Below are 23,743 nucleotides of genomic sequence, written 5' to 3'. Positions count from 1 at the left end.
TTGTTAGAAGACCTCCATTAAAGAAAGTTCTCATCAAATTTTTTAACAAAGTAAACCAAACAAAAAGCTATGTGCCATAATTCCTGTTTAATAGTTGAGTTGTGTACATGAGATCAATATTTTGAACTTTAGTTTTTTATGATTTAAAAATAGAACACTGAGCACCTGCTGTGTATTGTACCTAGCCTCCCAATTAGTGGTATTGCTGCATTTCAGTAATACCTGAGACAGGCTAATAATTTGGCAAGGTTTCTTGAGAAATTCAGCCCTGCAAAGTTGCTTTTTAGAATACATCTAGTTCCACCTTTTCCTCTCTCCCAAGAAGGCTAGTGTTCTTGCATTTGTCCATAATTAGGGTATTTGAAGTGTTATTTCCTTGAAAGAGTTTGCAAGAATTTTTGCAGATAATAAGCCATTCAACAAGAACAAATACTTGTTTAAAATGAAATCTCTTACTGAAAGCATTATAGCCACCAGGATATAGAATAATGTTGTTTATTAACAGTTCTTTTCTAGTGTGTAGTACTCTATTTCTTTCATTCACAAGTATATTTTCAGATAACAGCTGAGCAGAAAATACTGTCAAATCTCTTGATTAAAAAAATTTACATGCATAATATGCAATTTTGTTCTATATAAATATTTTCAATCGTCCTTAAAGTTTAGTAAGCGACATTTGAAAATGAGTCTATGTGGCAATAAGCCATATTCTCAAAAATAAATAATTGAGTGCCAGTTAAGAGCTTCAGGAGTAGCCACAATTGGGTATTAAATGTGTTTCAGCTTCACTTTATCTTTAAAAATAACCTACAAGTTTTGGAATATGAAACCAGTGTTCTGTGCCAGTGCCAGTGGTTTGTAAGTGTACACAAGTATAAATAATACTCTCTTGATGTCAATATGACCTTCAAGTTAGTTATCAACAAATAGTGTTTAAATCTGAGAAAATATGGTAAATAACTGATTCTTGAAAATCTAATTTAAATTCCCTATTAGTAAAATAAATGAAAAAAGTCACTCTGGAATAACTTTTTCGGTGTTGTTAATTATCTTATCCACTAAGGTCTTAATACTGAATTATCTTGGTGGTGGGTCGTAATCTCTTCTTTGTAATTACTAGCTTCCGATTCTCTCTCTGCATTGCTGGAAACAAAAATCATATGTTCTGGTCTTGGTGATGGGGATGTGCACACAAAATGCAGACACGTTCACACTGATTTTAAAAATGAGTTGCAATCAGAATTTGCTTCTGCTAAATTAGTAGAGGACCAACTGTGTTTTTCCTCTCTTGTAGTATGTTTTAGTACTTCTACATTGACCTTACGACTTTTTTTAAAACAGGAATACAAGTTTATATTCCTAAAAAATATGAGCTTTAACCTGGTTTGTTTGATCTCTGTGTGTGTGTGTGTGTGTGTGTGTGTGTGTGTATGTGTGTAAAGTTAAATTTCTTGCATGATTTTCAAATTGAAATGTGTTAAATGTCTTAAATGCCAGCTCATGCTTTACATTTTACTTTACAAGTCATTTTAATGCCTTAAATTATTTACCTTATTTAATGAGAATTTCTAATACATGATTTTTTTCAAGGAGTTATTAGTGAAAATAAATCCTCTCCACTTGAGAATTAATGATAAATAAAAATACTAAAAATTTTATGTACAGGTGCAAGTGATTATATAATTTAAAGTACCAACATATTTAATGATTTCAGAAAATGGTTAGAAATTTTTATTTTGTAGTTAACTTAGCTAGCTAGTTGATTAAACTTATTCCATTACAAAAAAGATACAGATTTGCTTGGGCCATTGTGATTTTTACATTAGGTAGCTGAATAGAAATATATCACTGAGTAGTATAAGTAACTTGAGATGTACATTTTAATATATAATCAACATATTATTTGAATCCCTACTCCTTAACTGAAACTTAATTTTACGAATTTTAAATTAAAGTTTTACTTTCATGGTAAATTACCAAGCTGTACTAAAGCAGTTCTTAATATATTCTTGAGATTTATAAAAATTACTATACCCTAAATAATTGAAGTACCTTTCTTCTTTTAACTGTTATAAGCAGTTCATGTGCAATGACTTCTGCATGCAAAAATTAAGCCTTAGCTGTCGACTTACTTCAGTTAATACTTAAACGGCTGATTCTCTGGGCCTGGTTGAATTTAAAACTACAAATCATACATTTGATATGTACTAGCTATTTAGGTGCTGTGTCCCTTTGGTCGCATTTGGTTCGTAGAAAGACCTGATGTTACCAATCCCAGAGAGTTGAAATATTCCAGTCCACATAGTGAGTAATTCATTCCTAAAAACTAAAATTGAATAAACAGATTAAATTAAATGTGCAGTAAAGTATACCAGCTTTCCTAAACATTTACATCTTTCTTTGAGAATAATTACAAATATTACATCTTCTAAGTTAATTTGCACCATATGTACATTAATATTTGAGTGTGTCTCTTTTAGATATAAGCTTCTACTTTGGTGGTATGTTTTTCTGGATAAACTAGCAGTACAGTTAAGTAAACACTTTGTCCCCGTTGGCTACTGCTAATTTCTGGACTGGAAAAGACATTAAAAACTGTTGGTCTCTATTTAGCCATATATGATTGTATTTGTTTTCATATTTTTCTTTCCATAGCCTTACGCAAGAGAAATCCCCTTTGTTTAGAATATTTAAATTAGAATACAAGATATAAGGCAGGTATAATTGGATACTATTCTAAAAATTATTTTTAAGACTTGTAATAAGGATACAGAATGCATTGTTACTGTTCTTTGTATTTTAAACAATTCATGTTTTCATATTATGGTGAACAGCCCTCATTTAGCATTTTTATTTAAATAATGTGGTTAATCCACCCACAAAAGTCCCAGTCTCAGCTCCACTTGTTGACCCTACAAATGGGCTAGATAGTGTTGTTATTCAAGATGGAATTCAAGATTCCAGTCTCTTGACCTGACTTTATTTTGAGATGTGTGTGTGTGTGTGTGTGTGTGTGTGTGTGTGTGTGTGTTTTTCCCTAGACAAAGGTTACAGTCTCTTTTGTACCATTTTTCTCACTTGCCATGCAGGGTTTGAGTAGGAAGGGTAAGGATCAGTAGCACATAAATCACTTGCTTGCCCTAAGTCAAAGAAATACCGTATTTCCCCGAAAATAAGACCTAGCCGGACAATCAGTTCTAATGTATCTTTTGGAACAAAAATTAATATAAGACCTGGTCTTATTTTGCTATAATATAAGACTGGGTCTAATATAATATATATCTGGGAATAATATATAATATAATGTATAATAGAATATGTATAATACTGGGTCTTATATTAATTTTTGCTCCAGAAGACTTATTAGAGCTGATTGTTCGGCTAGGTCTTATTTTCGGGGAAACACGGTAATTTAAATCTAACTTCAGTTTAGGTTTTGATTAACACCATAACTAGCAAACCAAAATTGCTTTAATCAATACACAGGTACTAATACATGCACTTCTTAGATTTCCATAATCTCCCCTAATTGCTAATTTAAATTTTTTTAAAAAGTCTAATTCCATTACAAAACAAAACTGACTTGAAAGAACAAACCAGGATTCAAGCCATATTTTTAAACTGCATCCCCCGTTTTATTCAAACAATCTGATGTCTTTTTTAAAAAGAAATTCTCAAGCACATAATTTCAAACTTCTTGCACATGGCTGTCCCAATAAATTACTATTACCAATGAAACAGACTTTAAAGAAGTTGTGTTTTACAATGCAGAGAGTGGAGGATGCTTTTTATACATTGGTGAGAGAGATCCGACAATACAGATTGAAAAAAATCAGCAAAGAAGAAAAGACTCCTGGCTGTGTGAAAATTAAAAAATGCATTGTAATGTAATCTGGTAAGTTCAGCATATTAATTTTGGCAGAAAGCGGATGTCTTTCAATGGTAACAAAGTAGCAACCACTTTAGAACTACCTAGTTGTGGGATTCTAGCTTGAAGTATTAAACGATAAATCCCAGATGGGAAGACAGTTGTGGGGATGAAAAAGGTAAAAGGGGAATGAAGTTTAAAAAACATTTTTTTTTTTAATTTCCAGGAAGGATTTTAAGTAAAGAAAATATAAATAAGATGTCTTTCCTTAAAAAACAAGAAACCTATAGTTTATTTCCATAATTAGTACATTTTTAATTTTGATCTAATGGGTATTAGTTATAATTGTGGCAGTTTTGATGGCTATAGACTACTCTACCTCCATCGTAGGGTTTAGTGAGGAAAACATTTGAGAAGCTGCACAGAGTAGTAAGTTTGAATGGGCCAGAAGGTAGCAAAGGGCCCCTCTTACTATCTTTTGGACTTTCTAACACGTAAATAGCTAATGCTGCCTATGTTCTCTGACTCAATGGCATCAACATCACTTTTTACCTAAATGAGAAACGTGGGAGTCTTGGGATGACTCCTACATCCTTCTTTTTCACCCCTATTTGGAGGCAACCACAAATTCCTATGATGTTACTTTCTTTTACCACATTATTAGTTCAGGCCCTTTTCATTTCTTACTGGGACTATTATAACCTGTTAATTTGGTTTACCTGTGGCAGCCTTCATTCACAGTTCAACCAGAGAGATAAATACTTGAAATATTCTCTTATCTTTAAATCAAGTCACTGACTATGGAATAAAATCTCATTTCATAACGTGTTATATATGGCTCCTGATATCTTCCTACACCTCCAGCTTTGGCTTTATCTTTAAAAACTCCTCTTGCCTGAAATTTTTTTGTCCTTATGTATCAACACCATGTTTTTTTCTTACCTTCTCTTGAGTCTTGGCTGTTGCTTTTGTTTGGAATGCCAATATTCTTATCCCTTAGTATTATTAATTATAGCTAACACTCATGAGTCTCTATCTCCTATTCTCTAAGCATCTTTCTTTAAACCCTTAGACTGAATGTAATGCCCTTCCTGTGTATTGTCCAGTAAACTGTTCTTAACTGTTATACCTTTACCATGCTAAATTGAAACAATCTCTTTTATGTTTGATTCCTATACAGTAGTAGACTCTTAGAGAGCCAGAATCATATATTTTTAATGTTTGCATGGCCATAGCCTAATGAGATTCCTGGCACATAGTAGCTGCCTGGTTGGATTTATTGACTGGAATTTCTCAGTTTCCTTTCTGAACCAACCCATATTAAATTTGGTCTTGCTCAGAAAATATTTCACTCAACAGATGACAAAAGTTCTGCCAAAGCTTAAGATTTTGATGTGTATTGTTTATAATATAAAATGTTCTATGAGAATATTAAATAAAATTGTAAGATATCATTTATTGTGCTGATTAAACTAAGGGTTTTTGTTCTTTTTTTAATTGTGTGTTCACCACCCTAAGTCAGATCTCCTTTCATCACCATATATTTGACCACCCTTTACCCTTTTCTACCTCTCTCCATCCCTTTTCCCTCTGATAACCACCACACTGTTGTCTGTGTTTGTGAGTTTTTTTCTGTCTTGTTCATTTGTTGCTTTCAGTTTTATATTCCACAAATGAGTGAAATCGTATGGTTCTTGACTTTTTCCATCTGACTTCGTTTAGTGTGATATTTTCAAGGTCCATATGTGTTGTCACAGATTGGCAGTATTTCATCTTGGTAATCTTTGTTATATAAGTTTAAGGTCTGAAATAATTAATGTATCTCCCAAAAGTAAAATACACATCTGAATAGTAGACACAGTCCCAAAGGATATTACGTGGTCTAATACTAATCTATTGAATTTAGAAGAAGAAACAAAGCATGACTGGCATTAATTTTTATTGACATTTATGAATTCTTAATATTTTTTGAGTATCATTGTGTAAAGTAATATCTTAATGTAGAAGTAATTGACAAAATTTAACATTGCAATGCAATTTGAAAAATTAAACTTGATAAATTACAGTAGCCATTCCAGATTTAAGGGATTAAATTTAATTTTTAAAATAAGTTTTATGCTTTCATTTTTATTTAAAACAAAGGTAGAAGTATATACTTTTCTAAAATTTCTAATTTTTGCAAACTATATTTTTAGTGACTGTAGTGTGAATGTCAAATAATTGTTGGGCATGATGAATGAATCCTTGTTTTTTTAGTGGACATGGATAGCATTTATTTATGTAAAGAAAATATACTTGGTAATACTTAACATTTTAAATAAAAATATTTTTACAAAATTACTTTGACAATGATGAATAGAAACAAGTTAGTTTTTCTTAGTCCTAAAATGGATGCATTTAAACAAAATAATTACTGGAATACTTTTTTTTTTGCCTTTTGTATGTATATATGAATGACTAGTTCCCATATAAAAAAAGGAACTTACTGCCCTGTTTTGATTGTAACATTTCTATAGTCATTGAAATTATTTAATTTTAGTAAGATTGTATAGAAAGTTCAGTGCAACATGAATCTAAAGTATTTATCAGAATCTTAGAAGAAGGTAGTATTAACAAATTCGGTTTTCATTGTCTCCTAAATACTTGTGTTGTTCTCACCTTAAAATTTGTCTTCTTTATACCCATCGTGGGTTTTTTATTTTATCTGCTTCACTATTTTAATACCATTGACATTTTTTCCCTTCATTATAAAAGTTGAAATGGAGTAGACTACATAAGGGTGTGTGATCAAAGGGAATTTGTGAAGGGTATGGGAGTTGGATTAGATCCTTTTTTTTAAGTATTCCATCCCATTCTAAGGATTTATGATTATAAATTAGTCAAGGGTTGGCGAACTGTAAAATAATTATTCTTTATTATATCACTGAAGTTCTTCGCTCTTTGTCAAGGTTACTATGAGGGTTTATATATATTAAGCCTTGCTTGTATTGCTAGTAAGTTGTCTTATCACTTTCCCTCTCCTTTGGGTGAGACAAAACCGTATGCTGTGTCAGTAATGATAACAAAGTGGAGAGCATCAGTGAGTGCGGTTTGGGGCTTTATTGGGGACTTCTATTTACTAGTATTCAAATCCATAATATTGATTTTTATCCTACTACTATTTGTTTAAATGTGAGCAAGCCTTTCATTCCCACTCTGCATTCATTTCTTTAAGAATATTGGTAATAGTTTTCTGAATTTTAGATCTGTCGTGAAAAATTAGATAAATGTAACTTGAATGAAAAGGCCCTGTTAGGTTTGCTGTTGTTCTGAAATACTACTTGTAGAAGATTTTAGTAATTCAGTAAAGGAGAAATCATGTCACTTTTAAATTTTAAATTATTTTCAAGATAACAAATGTGTTCATATGAGTATTCAACAGAGGTGGTTAAAGTGAGTAGAAAAAACAATTTTCTTCATTCTTAAATTGACTTGATATATAAAACTTTGTTGCGTATTTGTTCCTACATGACTTCCTCTAGTGGCTAGGTTTGAAAACATTATATTAAGAGGCTTTTAAAAAAAAGTTACTACTCAATTGAACAGAGTTTAAACTACGTAGAGGCTTATTTTTTTTCTTTAATTTTTTATTTTGCTTTTACATTTAATTTGCTCTTTAACATGGACTTAACAAGAATTGACTTATGTATTGATCTCGTACAATTTTAGTATTGCAGGTTTAAAATCTACCCCCGTATTCAGAGTGCTACTTTTCACATTATGAATTATTAGGTTGAAAATTATCCTGACTTGTAATCACTTTCAACCATTACTGATTTAGATACCTAGCTTTGATCACAAATAGATGTAGGCCAAAATGACCAAATGGAAATTTCTTTGAAGATACAGCATTTGGCTTTATATGATAAACTTTTGAATAATAAATATACTAAACAGAAACTAAAACAATAATAAATAAAATAGAATCTTCTCCAAATTGGTAAATTACACCACTATTTAAATGATTTGGCTTATTTCTCCACAAATGAGAATATTAAATTTTTCAAAGTAGTGCCTCATGTTGGGGTCACTTTAAGTTTCTTGTTTACATAAATATATGAATTGAAACTAATGCCTTAGTATAGTATATTATTTGAAAACTAAAAGAATATTCAAATACTGTTTACTTCCTAATTTTTAATTAGATTTAAATAAGTATTGAACCAGAGCTCAAATCTTGTTACTGTGAATATTTATGAAAATAGTATATACTTGCATGGCTTATATCTAAATATCTAGAAACTCAGGGATAATTAAGGGTAAATACATATTCACTCACATACGCATTTGGATTTTGGTGATTGAGGTGTGTCAATATGAACCCATTTTAAATTCTGGGAAAAAGTTATTTGTGAAGCTTATGTAAGATTCTGTGCCATTAATTTTCATTGCCTTTTGTGAAAATCAGTGTTCCCATGTATAATGTTGACAAAATATCCATGAAGAAGACATTGAAACATCTCAAAAGTCTGATACATACTCAGTTGCCTAAAGAGAAATGTAAAGTGTTCTTACTCTTTCTCAATATCAGTGTTTCTAATAGTAATATATCCTTTTTATTATCTCTACCTCAAACTATCATATATATTCACATTTTAATACTTGTTATATATTTCAGGGTGTTGACGATGCCTTCTATACATTAGTTCGAGAAATTCGAAAACATAAAGAAAAGATGAGCAAAGATGGTAAAAAGAAGAAAAAGAAGTCGAAGACAAAGTGTATAATTATGTAAATACAATTTGTACTTTTTTCTTAAGGCATACTTAAGTAAAAGTGGTAATTTTTGTACATTACACTAAATTATTAGCATTTGTTTTAGCATTACCTAATTTTCTTTCTGCTCCATCCAAACTGTTAGCTTTTATCTTGAATGCTTATTTTAAAATGACAGTGGAAACTTTTCCTCTAAGTGCCAGTATTCCCTGAGTTTTGGTTTTTGAACTACAAAAAAGAAACTGTATACCTGAGATTTCTGTCTTGGGATTTTTGGTGCATGCAGTTTATTACTTCCTATTTTTCTTACCAATTGTGAATTTTGGTGTGAAACAAATTAATGAAGTTTTGAATTATCCCTGTTCTGTATTTTATGTAGTCACATATATGGATTAATTACTAATTGTAACTTCAGTTGAGATTTCATGATTGGTTTTACCGAAACATTGAGGGAACACGAATTTCTGGGCTTCCTGTAGATTCATCTTGTAGGCATCATGTCCTCTAGTTTCAGTCATGCTTAATGAATGTAAAGTTACACTGTTCACAAAGGTTTCTTCCTCTTTCCACTGGTGTTTGTCATAGTCATGTTCCCCCAAATATTATATTTTTTCTATAAAAATGGAAAAAATGGAAAAAAATACAAGGCAATGGAAAATATTAAAAGGCCATTTACTTTCCACATTAGATAAATTCCTATAATACTCTGAATAGCTTTTCCTGCTAAGGCAGACCCAGTATGTAATAAAGATTAGCAACCATTTGGGGGCTATATTTACATGCTACTAAATTTTTGTAATAATTGAAAACATTTTTAAATGTATAAAAATTCTCATAGGAATTAAATGTAGTCTCCCTGTGTCATATTGCTTTTGCTTAGCATAACTTGAAATCTTTTCTTGACGTTCAGTCTTTCAAAATAATTTTAATTCTGGTAGTGATTTTAAAGATCACATGGGCCAATTAGCTTAGGGGGTGTTGAAAAGACCAAGGTTGAAGGCGAGATGCTGTGTGAACTTTGAGCTTCATTGAGAGTTTCATAGTACGGACTGCATCCCGATAGTCTCCCACTGTTGTCATGCGTTGGTTGGTCAAAAATGGGGACTAGGAGGGAGTTTGGCTAGCTCAGCAAGATACATTCTCACAATGTGGTGGTTCTGCTAACAGGTTGGGAACATTACTTAAAAAAAAGACAACAGAACTTTAAAAAAAATTATTTTAAATGAGATATTGGTGTTGGGGGTAGGGCAAGACTTTAATTGTTTTTAAACAATGAAGTGAAAAAGTTTCAAAGTCTCCAGTATTTCCTAAATACTTTACAAGTCCTATATTTAAGAATATCTAATGCTTAAAATAGGTAAATTGACAAAATGATTCTTTCAGTGCATTAAAATGTTACTTATTTTAAAATGTTGCTTATTTTAAAATGTTCGAAGTGAGATGGTATGAAAATATTACTGGACCAAGAGGAAGGTGACTTAAAGATTTTTTAATAACTCCGATTTGGGGCAAATCACTTACTATCCATTTCTTCATGTTAAAAGAAGTCATCTCAAGGCTATATAGCTAGCCTTACAACCATGTGATTTACATTCAGTTTACATAAAAAATATACCTGTTTGTCAGTCTCAGCACAATCTGTAACTTTTACCTGTGTTATCATCTTTAGTGCCAGTCTTAGGCAAAATTGTGCAAGAGGTGTTTATTTTTGAATACCCTCCGTCCTGTTTCAGGACTCCTCTCCCATATTAGTGCCATCTTGCCTGCCTACCCTTCTCCATGCCCCATGACCTGATTCTCTTTCTTTTAATACTTCTAATTCCCCTAACCTCAAGATTTATTGCTGTTTTGGGTATCTTTTGGAAAGCTTCCTACCAGGTCACATCAAAATGCCCTACATCTTTATTTCCTTTAGCTCTACATCATTTGACAGATACTATAATGGCAATTGACCTAATAGGTAATTTTCAGGTGGTGGATACAGCAATTTAATCTTGATCATCTCTTTGCTGCCTGGTCCATTGACTACGTAGGAATTTTCATGCAGTGAGTAGACAGAACCCTCTCCAGTGGAAGAATTTAATAAAGGTAGTGCTGAAAGAATTCCTTAGATAATTTATAATTAGGACTAGCCCGACAGTGATACATTGTGTTTTTTTAATAACTAAAATCTTACAATGAAAAATACTTTAAATTTTAATGCATAGGACTTACTTTTTAGCACAGTTCTTTTATTCAACAAATATTTGAGTGCCTACTAAGTTGCCAGGCACGACACAAAGCACTGGGGATATTATGGTATAAGGAACATAATGTATATCCTAAAGTAGCACTTATATTCTAGCGTGGCGTATAATATCTTCATGAGGAATTTGGCACACGACCCAGAGAAGACGTAATGCATATTTTAGTTTTGTAAGGAAGGGATTTGGTCTCTAAGGTTTCTTCCAGTTCTGGAGTAATCATTTTGCTCTGATTCCAATGTAACTTTAATCAAGCTTCTTTATATGTCACCTTACTTCATTGTTTTAAAGGAGTAAACTTGATTGTATTTTTATTTGGCATAATTGTGTGATTCTATTGGAACAGTTATAGTACACATTAAGTTGTATGTCAGATAATATTAAAATTCCCAAGTATGTAATACTCTAGTTGGTCTCTTTGTACAAGTAATTAAAATAGACTTTTAAAATCAAATATTGAATTCTAAAATAGTTTTGTTTATCTGGGTCTGAATAAACAGATGCCTGAACTAATTCACAGAAAAGGAAGCTTGTGTAAAAATCATTCTGAGATTCTATGCTAAACTATAGGTTCATGGAACATTAGGTAGGATGTTAAGACTTAACATAGTACCTCTTATTTTTACACAAGAGAAAGAAATGGCCATACTTCAATAATCACAGTCCATAACTGAATGAGGGGATTTTTAGGACTCTTGGATTTTTGATGTAGCTGGGCAGTTTTTTTCAGGCATTGGTAATAATGATCCTCTATTATGTGAGTTTTGAATGATTTGACAAAAGGTTTGTTTTTATAGATTTTAAAAGGGGAGAGATGATCTTAGAAATAACATAAATGCTATCTAATTAATACAGCCTTAAAGATAAAAATCTTTGTTGAAGTTGAAAAAAATTGCTCAATTACATAGTCTTAGTCATGAAGATGTTTGTGGAAGAATGTAGCAGAAGTATGTAGTATAATTTGAGTGAATATTCCCAATTAGGAATTCTAGGCTCTATTTTAACTGAGTCACACTGCACAGGAATTTAGAACCTGACTTTTATTAGAGGTTATCAAAACCTTTGCCACCATTGCACAATTTTGTCCTAATATATAGAGAAACATTGTGTTAAGTTGCAGTTTGCACAAGTTCATCTCATTTGTATTCCAGTGATTTTTTTTTTTTCTTGCCATTTTTTTGTAGGTTTTTTTGTAGGCAGTAAAAACTGTATTTACATTTGTCAAAAAGTAATAATTTCTTGATGATTCTTGATTTTTAACCCATCAGTTACTATAAAACTGAATTTATATTTAATAACTTCTGTGTTAATATTGGGTAGCATGAAATCTGCATTGGTAAATTGAACAGCATACAATTAGTAGCTATAAATTCCTTTAGAAAATGAAAATGATTTCTTTCTAGATATATTCATATCAGCTCTTATAGTCATAACTAGATTAATACCTACTTTAGTTTAATAGTTTTAAGTGCCTGTTTGGGATGATGCTAGGTAATTTAGATGAATTTAGGAAAAACAAAGTTATTACCTGCAGAAATGTCAATTACAGAGGCTCCCCCTCCCCATACAGCAAAATGGGTTATGTAATGTTTTATCCAAAAGTTTCCAGTTCCACTGTCTTGTGTTTTCATGTTGAAAATACTTTTGCATTTTTCCTTTGAGTGCCAATTTCTTACTAGTACTATTTCTTAATGTAACATGTTTACCTGGAATGTATTTTAACTATTTTTGTATAGTGTAAACTGAAACATGCACATTTTGTATATTGTGCTTTTTTTTTTTGTGGGACATATGCAGTGTGATCCAGTTGTTTTCCATCATTTGGTTGCGCAGACCTAGGAATGTTGGTCATATCAAACATTAAATTTAAAAATGACCACTCTTTTAATTAAAATTAACTTTTAAATGTTTATAGGAGTATGTGCTGTGAAGTGATCTGAAATTTGTAATATTTTTGTCATGAACTGTACTGCTCCTAATTATTGTAATGTAATAAAAATAGTTATGGTGACTATGATAGTGTGTATTTCTTGGTAGAAATTTGAAACAATTGTCCCACAATTGATAGGGAATAGTACATAAGCCACAGACACTATTATATATTAGTAAATCTTTTTTTTTGCAGCTTATAAGTTAGAAATATTCTTTATTTATGAAAGGTGCTGTGAACATTATGTAAAGGTTTAGATTTTGCTTAAACCTACGACCATCTTAGGTTTAAGTCCGTTGCCATGTTAACTCATTTAGAAGTGGATGCAAAACAGATCTGCCTTTATGACAAATGAATAGAATAACAGTATTACTTTTACCGAAGGTAATTGATACACAACAGGTGATTTGTTTTAAGGCCCAAAGGGAGCCAACAGCAAAATAATGGAAGTATTGAATAGGTATGTATGTGAAGCCAACCATTGGCAGACTGTCATGGTGTCTTTAAGGAGCTGCCACTCGAGCAGCATTAATGAATTACACATAAAGAAGTATCATCTACCCCACTGGATGGATGTTGCCAGCTCATGTAACCCTCGTACGGGTTGTTTGCTCTTCACCAGTCTTATTTGCCCATCAACCATTAACGGGGAACCAGGGTTATTTCAAGATCAGTACTAATCTTAACTCCATATATTATTATTTCTAGAACTGCACTTTTAAATCATGACCAGGTGCTAAGTGTTTTGTAGTGAACCTTGCTAATGTACCAAATGGGGTCAAAAATAAGGTACTCCTTCAAAAGTCAAAGGAATAAATGTGCAAGAAATTATTTTGCCTAGTTAAATAGGAATTAAGTGGCACTGTCAGTAAAATGGAGAAGTGGGCTAAGAGTAATTGGCAAACACCTATTTGAAGTTACAAAAGCTATTTGAAGTCTTTTCATTTAGAATTGGTGCTCATTTATTTACATTTAGTATTTGGGAACATTATGTAGCTAAATTGCTATTTTATTATAAAAATTGAACATAAAAGTTTGCTAATAAAGCTCAGTATGAATAGAAGCTGAAACTATTTTAGTTCAATAAGGCAGCCTAGGTATTGTTTATATGATGTGTATATGATGTGTCTTGCCATTTTAAGTTGGAATTATTTTCATAATATTTGTTAAACAGCTGGCACTGATTTTCGGTCAAATACAGTAATGATCAGTTAGTTTCGTTGGTATCTGAATAATAGCGTTGTTTCATAGCTCTGTATTTCCTAAGGAAATACAAAGCTTCTAGCTCTTTCATTACAAATTCGCCCCGTGCAATAAGTTCTTTGATCTTCTCTGGGTCCTTTACATCTTTGTTTTTAAGGAAAACATTCTTCAGACGCCTTTTAAAATAGTCTGCTCCTTTTGGATAGTCTCGTCCAAGGTACAGCAGCTTAAAAAAGAAAGATTATATATTTCTCAACAATCCATGTCATATAGAAACATTTCTAAAATTGGCAGTGTAATTACTTACATTTTTATAAAGATTCAATACTTCTCTTCTTAAAGAATTGGCCATTTTCATTTGTCATGGAAAATATCCCCTTTTATACATAGCATACCTAAAGAAATGAAAATTTTTTGCAAATAACTTACAGTCAAAAAAAAGCAAAGAGAAAAGATTTTACATATTGGGAAGATGCTAACTTTCATCCAATTAATATTTTGAGCACTCTTGTGTTCCAGGGACTGGGATATAGCTATAAACATGTCAGATAGAATACCTTTTCTCATAGAACTAACTGCCTGAGGGAAACATAAGCAAACAAGATAATTATGAATTGCGACAAGTCCTATGAGGGAATGAGAGAAAATGGATTGTTAGAGGTAGGTTGTGTACGGCGTACATCCTTTTACCCGAGAGTAGAATGAATTAGAACTACCGTGTTTCCCCGAAAATAAGACCTGGCCGGACAATAGCTCTAATGCGTCTTTTGGACCAAATATTAATATAAGACCTGGTCTTATTTTACTACATTAACTTTTGCTCCAAAAGACGCATTAGAACTGATTGTCTGGCTAGATCTTATTTTCGGGGAAACACGGTAGATTTGAATCTCAGCTATATAATATACAGGTTACTTAACCTTTCTGAGCCTCAGTTTTCTTTATCAAAAGGAAGATTGTATTCTGCTCTCAAGGCAAAGCCAGATCTGTTAGGAGGACATTGAGGCCTGATCAAATCTAGAAGGGTGTCATCCTAAGAAAGGCTAGAATAGGAGAAACTTGTATGAGCCAAGCCAGGCTCCCAGTTAATGTTAGATGGGCAAGTAAGATTGGTGGTGAACAGGCCAAGTGAACAACCCATAAGGGGTTACATGAGGGAGCTGGCAACATGCAGTGAGCTAATTATATGTAATGTGTTAATGCTGCTAGGGAGGCAGCTCCTTAGACACCCTGATGGCCTAAACAGAGAAAATAATGCCCAATACTTGTTACGATTGTGGGGATTAAGTCATAAAATTCCTAACATCATAAGCATTTAGTTCTTGTTAGGCCCAAAGTAAATGTTAATGTCATTTGCAGCCTCCCTGAAAATTCTGTAATTCCCATTTTCCCAGTGACCTAAGAAAACTTTTATACTTTCTGTCCCTCATTAAATAATTTTAGTCTTGCAGCAAAGTTGCTAGGACTAACAGTACTAATAACCTTTGTTCCTGAACTATTTAAGAAGCTGCTAAAATGCTGTCCTATCAGCCTGAATACTTTGCAGAGCTGTCCAATAGAAATATAATGTGAGCCACCAATGTAATCTTACATTTTCTAGTAGTCCATATTAAAAAATAAATATTTTTATTCAAAATAATTATTTCAAGGTGTCATGCTAGCTATATTGTAAGTGCTTATAGGTGCCCATGACTTAGTTGCTGCCACACTGGACGGCACAGCTTTAGAGTGTAGTTCCTATGATCAAGGACTTCTTCCTACAGAATAATACAACCATCAGAGCAATTGTCCTAAAAATGCCCTTCATACAGAAAAAGGATCCAGTCCAAAATTACACATTGCCCATTTATTCTGTAGAATGTGCCTCGTTTTGATGTTAACTCATGACTAGATTCAGGTTGTGTAGTTTGGGCAAAAATACTAGACATGATGGTTTGTTCGTTGCATTGCATCCTATCGGGTGGACACAATGCCAATTTTTTCCATTATGGTTGATGTTCATTTAGGTCCTAAAATCAGAGAATTCAATTAGGCTTTGGAAGGCGCTTAATTTCTTTAGTTTTCTGTTGGTCTAAGTTGCCAGTGTTGCTTCATTTGGTGAGGCGACTGAAATTCTGAAGATTGTGTTACTGGTTATTACAATTTGTGACCTTGGGCAAATAACAGTGAGTCTTGCTAGGCCTCAGCGACCTTCATCTGTAAGTAATACTTGAGCCAGGAATTGCTTCAAATCATTTCCAGTTCTTGTATACAGCGGCTCTTAGGAAGAAACAGAATATACCTTGTACAGGAAGTAAATAGAATCATGTGCGGAGAGAAGAATCCGAAGGTCATTAATTTCAAAATAAGCAACCGACTTACAGCCAATTTGCCTCTTTATCTAAATTGCCAATTGAGCCCCGTCACCCCGCTGGCCTAAGCTGTGGTGACCCAGGCATCCGACTCGGGTGTCAGTCACTTGACCTAATCGCGTAGCCGGCGGCCCCTGTCCTTCCGGACAACCTCACAGAAAGGTTCGCCCAACACACTCCAGGGAAACGGAGCGAGACCGCCAACGTCAGAGGACGCTCAGAAACCCTTTCCCACACCCGGTGGTCCTCTCGGAGCATACTTCACCACTTCCTGACCCCAGGATCCGGAAAAAAACAAAACACCCCCGCAGCTGCACTCACGCACTTTTCGGCCCGCCACAGCCGTAAAAGATTCAGACTGCATCCACCACTCCGTCCGTCAACCACGAAGCAGGGTGAGGGTTGGAGGGAGGGCAACCTGTCAGGGGAGGGGGCGGGGCACTGTCCGGAAGAACCCAGCGCGACTGCGCAGAATCTTAAGGGAAGCTCGGCGCTGTGTCACTGGGTCGCAAGTGGGCGGGGCTTGTCGTCCTGACAACCCCGAGAGCGTCTGTCCACACAACTTAGCTCCGACTTTGCAGACGGCTGAGGTCGTGCTTCCCGCAGGATGGTGAGCAGGAAAAAAATGGGAGAACCAGGTGAAGGGGCGAGCACTGATTCCCCTTCACCGGTGTTACATGATGTAATGAGCCTGTCTTATTTATACCCTTGGGTCCGCGCCTTCACCTGACCTGTGGCCTTCCCGTGTCCAGGATCAGGCAGACAGGTGGGAGTCCCTTGCGGCCAAGTGGTGTCCTAACCTCGCACTGTTACTAGGTTTAAAAGTTGGTCTCAACCTACCCTTTTTCCGGGAAAATAAGACCTAACTGGAAAATAAGCCCAGCATGACTTTTCAGGATGACATTCCCTGAACATAAGCTCTTAATGCGTGCGAAACAATATAAGACATGGTCTTATTTTCAGGGAAACTCGGTTGTGACTTCCAATTATGATTAATTGCTTTTTTATTGCAATTTGGCAGAAATGCGTTTTTATATCTCCTCAGCGTGTTAGATGGGCAAATAAGATTATTTGCAGTTAATTAAAAGCTGTTGAATTTATGCTGCTTTGAAAAGTTACTTTTATGTTATCTTTTGTGGATACATTGGTTTTTGATTCAAGGTACACAGCCTGCCCTGAATTTATTAAGTATGATAAAGCTTCTTGTTTTGTTTTTCTGCGCTCCTCAGCTGTCTTCTCCAAGAACACAGGCCAACATGTAGCTATAAGATCATCTTTTCCCATTTTTAAAAAAAAAATGATTTCCATCTTTTTCTGTGATTAAAATCAGAGGAAGTGGAAGTGTAATTAGTTAATTATTTAATTCATTACTTACAGGAAAATATAGAGTTCATTCTTTGTGCTTGGTGCTAGGCTTCAAGTCAAGGCTACAAACATGAGTATTACAACCCCTTCCTGTGTGGAGACAGACTAAACAAAGTAATTACAATACAGTTTTACAACTGTAACAATTGAAGCCTCTACAATGAGTAACATGAAGTTTAAAATGATGAAATTGAGGAAGAGGGACGGGTGAAGAGACAGGGAAGGGAGGAGCAGTGCTTTCAAGGTGTGTTTTAAATGATAAATATGAGGTTACCAGAAGTGTGAGGAAGAAATAGATAGTAAAGAACTGTCATGTCAGGGAGAACAAATAGGCTTTAAGCCATCTTGAAACTTGATTAATTGAGGGAATGATAAGCACCTATTTGTTATTTTCCAATGAGATATAAGTTTCTTCGTAGGTACCTATACTAATGTTTCTCAAAATGTTCTTGGAACATCTGCTTCTAACACACCTGGAATACTTGTGAAAATGCAGATTCCAGGAACAGACTAGGGCTGCCAAGTAACAAAGTACCACAAACTAAGTGGCTTAAACAATAGAACCGTATTGTTTCCCAGTTCTGGAGGCTAGAAGTCCAAGATCAAGGTGTTGCCAGGGCTATGCTCCCTCTGCAGGTGCTAGGGAGGGATCTGTTCAGACCTGCCTCCTAGCCTACAGTAGGTAGTTCTTAGCCTGACTTGTGGCAACATAACTCCAATCTTCACATGGCATTCTCCCTACTTGCATGTCTGTCCCAATATCCCCTTTTTATAAGGACACCAGTCATATTGAATTAGAGGCCCACCGTATTCCAGTATGATTTCATTTTAATTTAACTTGTTACATCAACAACAACTCTTAATTCCAAATAAGGTAAAATGCTGAGGTATTAGGGGATAGGACTTCAACAGATGAATTTTGAGGGGACACAGTTCAACCTATAACATCTACTGAATCACAATGGGGAGAAAGTGAGGGTATATACTTTTAGCTCAGATATATGCGTTTTTAAACAAGCATCCCAGGTGATTGTTATGTCTTCTGAGCTTTGAGCACTACTAAACTACCTGATGCTCTTATGATTTGCAGAGAGGTGAGGATATGTACCTATCTCACACATGCTTCACATTAAAAACACTAGTGAGAGATGACAGTTTGCCCATCTTTAAAATATGGCTACTTAAGAACAGGGGCAATCTTATTTACATGCTCAGCTGTATAGTACTTATTTCAAGGTAGAAGTATGTTAACTATTAATTGATAGTACATATGATAATAAAAATAGAACCCATTTGTAAAAATTTTAAGAGAGCAAAGTCTTTTCTATTCCTTTCTATATCATCTCCAGCATCTTAGAGCACCTTGTGTGTAAATCATTAATATCTGCTGAATGAATCAATGAAATATATGAACTTTTTAAGAAGATATAATCTGCTGTTGGTCGATTTTATTATTTATGTTTTACACAGTGATAATCTTATATCTTGAACCAGTAATTTCTCCTTTTAAATCTTCAAATGTGGAACCTGTATAATCTTAGAGTCACTTGATTTCCTACAAATTCCTTACCAGAAATCTAATGGGCTCGTAGGTCAGATCAGGAAATTATAAATAGTGTAACTGAAAAATACTTGCAATTGTAAATATTTATTGAAATACTGTGCTTTCCAAAATAATTTTCCCACATTGCTAAATAGAATCATCATAGCTTTGTCTGCTTTAAGTAACTGGTTCTCTTTTTAATAAAATAAGCAATCTAATTTTGCAGAAAGATTATTTTTATGAGATCATTCCCACACTTTCAAACTTGACATTAGTACCAATACTTAGTCATGACATTGTTCTTTGGAACCCTTTAAACTAGTGCCTTTCTGTCTGGCATTCTGTTTAGTGATAGGGCATTTCATTAAACAGGGATCACTGAGGGATTATCATAAGAAAGAGTGTAAAACTTACTTAATAAAAAGATGCTTCAGTGGGTGAACTATTTTATTCTAGTTTTTCCTAGACGCTCTTCTAGTTTTGTCTGAATTCTTTTTTAAAAGACTTTATTTTAAGATAATTTTAGATTTACAGAAAAATTGCAAAGATGAAACAGACTTCCCTTATACTCTTTACCCAACTTCTCCTAAATTTAACATCTTACATAGTCATGGTACTTTTATTAAAATATATATGTATCTGAATTTAAAAAAATTATCAATTCTTTTGTTTTTCCAAATTTTAGGGTCCCAAAGCAAAAAAGGTAGGTAGAAACTATTTTCTCAAAATAGTTTTATAACCACTGACATAGTACAAATAGAATTTTTAAACATTTTTCTAGTTAATTTTATTATAGTTTATAAAGTTTAGTAAGCTTATTTGTAGACATTAATGCTATTTAAATCATGAAATAATCCTTTACAATAACAGAACATATTTCAAATTTAACATAAAAAGATATTTCTAGTTTCCCAAATAATTTTAAAAATAGCCTTTGATTTTTCCTTGTGTCTTTAAGGCTTTTTATTACTGGTGCACTAGAAAATGTTGGATTAGGAACCCCTTTTATCATTCCATATAACACATAATTTAATTACCAAACTTGTTGTGACTTAAAAGTGGTATTAAAACTGGTTTCAATCTGTCACCATACAAAGTACTTATAATATTATTGACTATATTCCCTATGCTGTACCTTACATCCCCATCACTTATTTATTTATGACTAGAAGGTTGTACCTTTGAATCCCCTTCACCTGTTTCACCTGCCCCCCAACCCCTACCCACTCTGGTAACCACAAGTTTCCTGTATCTGTAAATCTGTTACTGTTTTGTTTCATTTTTTTTGTTTTTCAGATTCCACATATAAGCGGAATCATATGGTATATTTGTCTTTCTCTGTCTGACTTATTTCACTTAGCGTAATATCCTCTAGTTCCATTCATGTTGTCACTCATATTTGTTTTTAATGTCCATAGCATTTGAACAGTCCCTCTCACATAGTAGAAATTCAGTCATAATTTGAATGAAGGCATAAAACCCCATTTACCTTACCATCACTTAAAAACTTGGACTTTGATTGTTTAGATGAAATGTTTATTGAAGTGTGTATTCAATTAAATGTTTCTTTAAGAAATACTGTTGAGTGCCTTCCATGTTTGCTTCTCTTAGTCCCTTGAACTGATTACCAACCTGATACTGTTTCAGGGGCTTTGGATATAAATTTGAACACAATTTATGGAGGCTCTAGACACCTTCTTATGGGGGGAAGTATTCTGGGGGGCTACAGTCATTTGTATATGGGTCTACAATAGTTTATTGGTTTGTGTGGACGTTCATTTTCGGCTTTAGATTGTGAAATCTTAGAGGCATTGTTTTAAATCTGAAAACTCATTGTTTCTAAATGACTTTGGTGCTTAATTGTGTATGCATGTATGCTAAATAAATCCTTTTGGATTATTTTGTTGATACTGTTGTTTCCTTAGAGAATGGTGAGATTCATCTTATGAAATTTGAAACAAAACCTAAGAAATCACTCACATTTAATTATTCTATCCTGAAATATTATGGTTTGGGGATGAGGTGGGTCTGTAAAGTGAATTTACAGTATAGTTAGGAAAACATTGAAAGAGATATTTTATTCTTTTTGACTTCTTAAAGTCTTTTTAAGGGGAAAAAGTGATAAACGCACATGGTACAAAATTAAAATAGCACAAAAATAGAAAATTTCCACTTACCCAAGACTACAGGAACCCGTGCATGTTGTTGCATAAATTTTCTAAATATTAAAGAGTACATACGTACACACATACAGACATCCTTTTTCTCCCCACATATGGGGGCATTTTGTACCTCCTATTTTTCACTTAACAGTTAATTCTGGGGCACTCATCTTTTCCCATTTTAACATTATGGAAATTGAGATGTGTCTTATGGTCGATAGTATCTTACAATCATAGTCCTGGATTGACATCCATTTCGTCCAGAAAGGATGTTTGCTTCTGTCAATCACATGGACTTACTATTAATACTAACCTGCTTGAGAGTTTTTGGACCACTCTAATGATGAGTCAGACTGCATGTCTTCATGAACTGGCTTGTGGTTTAAATTTTCAGGGAATGTTTTTTCTTCTTTCTATTTATTTTCAGTATTGAGATATGCAACTTTCCTTGCTGTATCTTTCATTGTTGTGGGTTCATTTGTCTTTATTTTTAACTTTATGCAGGTATCTCCTGTTAGACTCTCATCTTGGGCATTTCCTTCTTTGGTAGTAATAATTTAAAGGTACATCTTATATCTGATAGCATCATAGAGTCGATGAAATAAGTATGTTGTTTTGTTTTGGCACATTGAGATTTTACATCACTACTTTTCACAGCTGCATCATATTCCATTGAAATATGTACTGTGATTTTTATGTTGTCCTTATTTTTTGCTATTGCAAACAAGGTAGGAATGAAAATCCTCATCTATAAGTCCTTTCAAATACATGGAAGGATACTTATTTCATTAATTTAGTTGTGTTCTAGGCATTAAGAGAATGGCAGCAAGACAGTCCCTGCCCTCATGAAGCTTACATTCTGTTTTTTTCCAGCTTTATTGAGATATAATTGACATATAATATTGTATAAGTTTAAGATATACAAAGTGATGATATGATATACATATGTATTATGAAATGATTACCAAAATAAGATGAGTTAACAAATCCATCACCTCTGTGACATTGTGTGGGAGTGTGTAGAACATTAAGATCTACCAGTACACAGTACACAGTACAATATTGTTAACTGTAGTCACCATTACTGTATACTAGATTCCTAGAACTTAATTCGTCTCATAACTGAAATTTATACTCTTTGTCCAACATCTGCCCATTTCCTGCGTCCCTCAGCCCCTGGCAATCACCAATTTACTCGCTGTTTCTATGAGTTCGGCTCTTTTAGATTCTACGTATAAGTGAGATCATAAAGTATCTGTCTTTCCCTGACTTATTTCACTTAACATAATGCCCTCAAGGTTCATCCATAGTGTTGCAAATAGCAAGATTTTCTTCTTTTTTATGGCTAAATAATAACTCCATTGTATGTGTTCTTTTTTTTTTTAATCCATTCATCTGTGGATACTTAGGCTTTTTCCATGTCTTGGCTATTGTGAATAATGTTGCAATGCACATGACAGTGCAGGTATCTCTTCAAGATGGTTATTTCATTTTGTGAAGTTTACATTCCCTCGGGGGAGGGGAGGGCAGAAGATAATATAATTTCAGATAGCTTTGAATATGCAGAAAACTAAGAAAGGGGTCAGTGAGAAATGTGTGTTAGGAGATAGTGGTGATGCTATTTCACGTAGGGGTGACTAAGGAAGTAAAATTTGAGAAGAGACCTGGATGAAGCAAGGAAGTAAGTCAATAATTGCCTAGGGAATGGCCATTCTAGTCAGAAGAAACAATTATTGCAAAGTCCCATAGTTGGAAGTGACCTTGTAAGTAAGAATACCAGTATGATTAAATAGAGAGAGGGAGGTAGAAAGTGAGATACAAGGTGGGGGTGGGGCAGATAAGTAGGAGCCAGTTCAGGGCCAAGTAGGCCAAGGTGAATTGTTTGGGTTTTATTCTGAGGATTATGGGTTGCCTGGGAAAGTTGTAAGCAGAAGAGTGACATAATACGGTTTACATTTCTATAGGGTCAGTGGAAAACTCACTCTAGGGAAGCAAGAGTAGAAGTAGGAGAACTAGTTAGAAAGCTATTGCAGCAGTCTTCACACTGAAATGACCTACTTCTAGAAATAAAGTGTGCTCTCAAAAGTACACAAAGATTTTCTAAGGATACAAGTACACAGATAGTTTTAATGAAATCGATTTTCAGATCGTTCACTTCCATATTTAGCATTTCCTGGGGAAAATCTATAGCCTTGAAGTTCGGCCTTTTGCCATTGCATTCTCCACTTTCACAATTACCCTTTTGCTTTACAAAACCACGGCATATCTTGCACCCATTCTAAATCTTACTGTTGTTTATTGCCCTCGGGCCCGGATTATAACA

At 33.8% G+C, this 23,743-nt stretch overlaps 3 protein-coding genes across 11 annotated transcripts in view; 2 read left to right on the top strand and 1 right to left on the bottom strand.

Moving 5' to 3' along the window:
- The window catches only part of KRAS (KRas proto-oncogene, GTPase), a 100,314-nt gene extending 87,431 nt beyond the window's left edge, over positions 1–12,883 (top strand). For 3 of the 5 annotated variants that reach the window (XM_019737755.3, XM_019737747.3, XM_074325916.2), the window contains exons 5-6: positions 3,772–3,895; positions 8,526–12,883. In XM_019737755.3, the coding sequence (XP_019593314.1) occupies positions 3,772–3,891 (120 nt within the window). In that variant the 3' untranslated portion in view covers positions 3,892–3,895; positions 8,526–12,883. Of the gene's footprint in view, positions 1–3,771; positions 3,896–4,258; positions 4,260–8,525 lie in introns of all 5 variants that reach the window. The other 2 variants (XM_019737771.3, XM_019737762.3) reach the window with 2 other exon arrangements.
- On the bottom strand, positions 10,094–16,798 carry ETFRF1 (electron transfer flavoprotein regulatory factor 1). 2 transcript variants are annotated; one of them, XM_074325917.2, is made up of 3 exons: positions 16,676–16,798; positions 14,307–14,394; positions 10,094–14,225 (listed from the first exon to the last, which is right to left on the bottom strand). In XM_074325917.2, exons 2-3 carry the CDS (start codon positions 14,355–14,357, stop codon positions 14,004–14,006), a joined length of 273 nt encoding a protein of 90 aa, XP_074182018.1. In that variant the 5' UTR covers positions 14,358–14,394; positions 16,676–16,798; the 3' UTR covers positions 10,094–14,003. The 2 variants fall into 2 exon arrangements, with proteins under 2 accessions (XP_074182018.1, XP_074182019.1); XM_074325918.2 differs by having other exon boundaries at positions 16,672–16,780.
- Positions 16,799–16,869: 71 nt separating this feature from the next.
- The window catches only part of DNAI7 (dynein axonemal intermediate chain 7), a 64,460-nt gene continuing 57,586 nt past the window's right edge, over positions 16,870–23,743 (top strand). The window contains exon 1 of one of the 4 annotated variants that reach the window (XM_074325912.2): positions 16,870–16,960. Coding sequence is in view for 1 of the 4 variants with exons in the window: in XM_019737736.3 (XP_019593295.3) it covers positions 16,958–16,960 (3 nt within the window). In the remaining 3 variants the exon portion in view is untranslated. Of the gene's footprint in view, positions 17,117–19,947; positions 19,962–23,743 lie in introns of those variants that run through there. The other 3 variants (XM_019737736.3, XM_074325911.2, XM_088798450.1) reach the window with 3 other exon arrangements.

This window comes from Rhinolophus sinicus, chromosome 1 (assembly GCF_057876585.1).
Source record: "Rhinolophus sinicus isolate RSI-liver-muscle chromosome 1, RSI-T2T, whole genome shotgun sequence".
In the NCBI taxonomy this organism is placed as follows: Eukaryota; Metazoa; Chordata; class Mammalia; order Chiroptera; family Rhinolophidae; genus Rhinolophus; species Rhinolophus sinicus.
The sequence above is the reverse complement of the archived record's forward strand: the minus strand, read 5'-3'. Positions and strand labels throughout refer to the sequence as shown.

Excerpts from the sequence above, each read along its gene's own strand:
- ETFRF1 (XM_074325917.2), bottom strand. The coding sequence starts at position 14,357 with ATGAAAATGGCCAATTCTTTAAGAAGAGAAGTATTGAATCTTTATAAA. Across the intron at positions 14,226-14,306 it reads TATTGAATCTTTATAAAAAT|CTGCTGTACCTTGGACGAGA; the intron begins GTAAGTAATTAC and ends TTCTTTTTTAAG.